A 4569-nucleotide genomic window follows, 5' to 3' on the forward strand; every position below is an offset into this window, starting at 1 on the left:
TAGTATCATCAACTAAACATGAGTGCTGTAGCCTCGATTAGTACAATTCTCAACAAATGTTTTTAGAAAAGCCATAATGGCATTAAAAACAGAAGATCCAAAAACTGACCAGGAATGACTGTGATGGTTTTCAGGGCTCGAAGAACTCTGAAGGTCCTCAGTGCAGAAACATTTCCTAAGTCTACAAACTCGGTCAGATATCTGCAAAATAGATACAAATATACCTTGTCATTAACGCCACCATCTTTTTGTGTCACTATAGTGATGGAAAACAAAAATGACAAACAAAATTGTTTTCATGCCTTCATTGGAGTTTGTTAAACAAGGATCAATAATCATTTGGTCCAATCAGAAGATTTACACCGGCTAGTGCAGCGTGGGTCCAGAAGCAAACCTCTGGAAAGTTTCAACATGGACTCTGGGTTTTCCAGATGCCATGTGCAAATCATCATGGAGGTAAAGGAATTCCATGAGTCAGACAGGAAGTGAAACGTGTTTCAGCAAAGAGCATCTGGTTTATTTCAAAATAAAACCTGTGTTGTTTTATTTCTGTTGGCTTTTGTTTTATTATTAATGATGGAGACAATTCACAGTGTACCATAGCTCACGTTATTTTTACAGGTACTTTAAATGTGTTGTGTCACATTTCTAATCAGCTGGTGCTTTTGTGGGAGCAGATATCTGGAGACCTTCAGAACATGAACCAGAGTCAGTGTGAATAGCAGTCCTACGGAAACCCGGCCGCCTCTGTACCACATTCTGTCTGTGTGAAACAGGCTTAAGAGTGATTCAAATACATAGATGGAGGATAACCAAACTAGACTGGAGAAGGAAGATCAGGCCACCCTCATGGAGACATGACAGGGACACTAGCTGGTTGAGTCTTGGCTCAATGATATTTTCTTCTTCTTCTTCTCCTGGGGTCGGGCCGAGCTCACCCATTTTGCATTGAAACATATTCTGATTCTGAAGAAGGAAACCTTTGAGGCTGGGTTGTCTCAATTGATCTCTCAAGCAACTGAGGTACAAACTTACTGGAAGGACAGCAGCTTCAGTGGATGCAGTAGCAGAAACCCATGCACAGGAGGAATTCAATATATCAAATAATCATGTTTTCAACTAAACTAAGAGTTCTGTTCCCTCTGCTGTAGGTTCAACAGCTGTTAGTTTTTGTTCATTGTGACCATTAATTTCTAATAGATTATTACGCCATGCTGATGACCATGAAGTCCAGCCAGTTCCAGGGGTCTCTGAGAAAGGTGAAGTCTCCCACACAGAATCCTCTAGACAAAACTTTGATGGTTGCTTCAAACGTGTAGATGGCCGTGAACACGTATCTGTTTAGGAACAGAAAGACATGGTTGAACAAACAAAACGTATGAACAGAGAAATGCTTCGTCTCTTTCACACCAGTCAGAGGTTAGAGAGCACGAGTCACAGTGATCTTCTGTGTGTTCCTGTGTTCTGTTGTTCCCAAACAGCAGACAACAGCCTCAGTCATCTTCACTGCTGATTGTTTCCAGATGTGAGTCACATAACTGCTCTATGAGTCTTTCTCTGTCTTGTGTGTGTGTGTGTGTGTGTGTGTGCATGCGTGTGCACTCACTCAACCGTCTTGCTCCATGCTGGAGGATCACTCATCGTCATGAACACACAGTTGGTCAAAATTGTCACCATGATGAACAAACTGAATAAAGTTTTAGCTTTAAGGAATCCAAACAGTCAGATGATCATTGATCACTATCTATCTGAACAGTTCCTCCTGCATTCAGAGAGTCTTTGTCAGTGTCTTCTAGTTTGATTTAAAGTAGCTTTCCAAAGTTTTCTCCACTCAGAATTTATGTATGATTTTCAGAAATCCGTAAAAGTGATTATCTGTGATATAATGTAAGCAATACGTCTATTTTTTTTGCTAAGCACACCCCCTGCCCCGCAGAGCTCCGTGCAATAGGAAACTGAGCACAGAACAGAACTAACCAATAGTGTTAGTCTACAGCTTACATGCTTCAAATTTAGGGAATACCTCGGCTAACACAGATTTGAAGAACTTTTCACGGTCAAGTAAGTCTTAAAAATATAAATATATGAAAACACAACATGGCCTGAGAATAATACTTGTAAAACAACGTGTTTTAGCTCTGTTTGTCAGCTACAGACGCACATTTATAAACAAGAAACATGAAATCACCACTTTAAAAAAATGGAGCAAGAGGCTATTTGTGTGGTATGCTTTTCAGCCACTAGATGGTGCCATCTGATAAGAAAAATACTCCAAAATAGACTAAATGGATCAGGTCAAACTTGTGTTTGTCAGTTTTGTCACTGATCTGATTCTGTCCCAGGTCAAAGAAGAAACCCTCCAATTATCACATCACAATAAACTAGTCCAGCTTTCTATCCAGCCTTTCTGTGACCAGCTTGTGAAGTCCTGATTCTAAGACCTACAGCTCTAGGTAAGAAAACCTTTTTGTCTTACTGACTGTGGCAAAACGTCGTATTAAGATTGTTCAGTGAGAACTTCTGAATTCTGATGAAGTCTGATGAAAACAAAGAATGAGAACCGCTCATACAGATGACTGTTGTGTTATATTTGGGTTTTTTACTTTGTTGGAGCAGCAGGACTAAATAATTATCAGTTGAAGCCAGACCCAAGTTTCTCCTGAACCACACAGGCAGCCCAGAGTGGTCTGTGGTTTTAGGGCTTTATGCAGCTTTAAAGTTTGTGTAATTGCCTTTCTATACTTTTTATCATTCTTTTTTTTTTCATGTTGTTTATTTCCTGTTTTGAGTTCATGTTCAGTAATCTTCTGCTTTCTTTTTATACCTCCTCATTAAAGCTTTAATCATCAATATGTTTGTTGCTTTTTGGGTTTTCTGTGTTTGCACTTGAGTTATGCTGGTGAAGGTTCTGGTGAACGCCTTTACTATTTCACTTCAGTTTGAAAACTCCGATCAGTCTTCCTTGTTTTTTGCAGCTTAAGTTTGTCTGACAGCTGGTGACATATATCTTGATACCATGTTCCTCTATTGCTACTTGAACTTTATTCCAAAATGAAGCTTAGCATGGAAATCATTTCTCAGTTTAGGACAACCAGAAGTGACACTGAGTCACTGAAACCACTTTTCTACAGTAAAGCTCACAGCATTGGTTTGGTACATTGGCATTATCCTGATCCAGTTCATAACAGAGGAGGTAAAAGAAATTTTTTAAAAAAATCAAAGATTTGAAGCTCTAACTGAACCAGAACTGAAATCAGTTCAGAAAATTGGTATGAAAAATATTTCTAAAGCCTTCTACTAAACAAGCGTCAGCAAAATAATAAAGCTTGCCACATTTAAAACATTTTCAAACCGAAGTGAGATATTTAAGGATATGAATGGATGAGTATTCTTATAGCAAACATCCTTAGAGGGCTGAATGGGCTGAGCAGGTAACAGGCAGGTTCAGCATTAAACCTGTAGATGACGTTTCCTTTGCCAAGCACAATGAAGGTCTGCAGAGAGACAGAAGAAAGACAAATGGAATGGAATCACACGCCTCTGCAGATTTTCTGAAATAAAACATGTGTTTTTGTATTATGTGGAGTGTGTCTTTTTCTTTTTCTAGGCCTCGGGAAGACTGTGATGACAGCTGACACTTGAACGTACCAGTGTTAATGCTTTTATGAACTTTGACTCTTTAAATCAGAGGTCTCCAGCCAGAAGCACCCAGTGAAGTAGCTTAATTCTCCAAAATGCATTGGTTGCCAAACCTGTTCAAGGTTGCGTAGAACAGTGGTTACCAGTGTTGGGGTCGGGACCCCACTGTGGGTCGCCAAGAGCTAAACAGATGAGATGATTTCCAGAAATAGAAATAAAACTGAAAAACAATTGCTGAAGCTTCGTTAAAAGTCCTTGTTATGTTCTTTCTGGTTCTTTTCTAATTCCACTGGTTTTCTTGCTACTCTGTGTGTTAGATGAGAACAAAAATTCACTAGTTTCAGTTGGTTTGCTTCTTAAATGTTCTTGCATTGAAGTACACGACCACTCCTTGCTGATCACTGTGTGAGGTGTTGATCAGTATGCAGGGTGAGCTGGAAATGCGTTGCATTAATGAACGAAAAACCTTCTGTGATTGGTAGAAAGGATCCAACTCCTCCACCGCAGTGTTGAGAAACTCTGGAGGTGGGTCTCCAAAAATGAAGGGGAGGCGTTTGCCAGCCTCCAGGTCATTGGCTGGTTTAGGAAGATCTTCCTCTGCTATCTGCCGTAGAGAATACACTCAAATCAGGTTTAAGGCAATCAGCACATTCTTGCCATCAATTAATACGGTTACTGGAAGCTGTTGGGTTCATTAGTACCTCAATGTTCTTCTCTTTCCTCCTTTGTTGTTCTTTAATTTCAGCTTCATGCCTTTTTGAGATTTCTTCTAGTGAGGCTGGAGTGAAGTGTCTGAACACCTCCGCACCAACAGGAGGCAGCAGAGGTGCCATCTTGGCATTGTGGAGCGCCTGTCGCCCTTCTGTACTGGCTATCAATTGCTTCCTGCAGAGTTTTAGGAAAAGGAAGTAGAAGAGCTTTCATTTAGGT

The 4569-nt window shown here is 40.1% G+C and overlaps 1 protein-coding gene across 3 annotated transcripts in view; it reads right to left on the reverse strand.

Moving 5' to 3' along the window:
• scn4ab (sodium channel, voltage-gated, type IV, alpha, b) overlaps window positions 1–4569 on the reverse strand; it is a 41233-nt gene that overhangs the window by 15240 nt on the left and 21424 nt on the right. For all 3 annotated transcript variants that reach the window (XR_011520830.1, XM_070552125.1, XM_070552124.1), the window contains exons 2-7: window positions 4341–4524; window positions 4106–4243; window positions 3376–3494; window positions 1607–1696; window positions 1209–1337; window positions 110–201 (exon numbers count right to left, since the gene is read on the reverse strand). Coding sequence is in view for 2 of the 3 variants with exons in the window: in XM_070552124.1 (XP_070408225.1) it covers window positions 110–201; window positions 1209–1337; window positions 1607–1696; window positions 3376–3494; window positions 4106–4243; window positions 4341–4524 (752 nt within the window). In the remaining variant the exon portion in view is untranslated. The remainder of the gene's footprint in view (window positions 1–109; window positions 202–1208; window positions 1338–1606; window positions 1697–3375; window positions 3495–4105; window positions 4244–4340; window positions 4525–4569) is intronic.

Source organism: Nothobranchius furzeri, chromosome 6 (genome assembly GCF_043380555.1).
Source record: "Nothobranchius furzeri strain GRZ-AD chromosome 6, NfurGRZ-RIMD1, whole genome shotgun sequence".
NCBI classification, from domain to species: domain Eukaryota; kingdom Metazoa; phylum Chordata; class Actinopteri; order Cyprinodontiformes; family Nothobranchiidae; genus Nothobranchius; species Nothobranchius furzeri.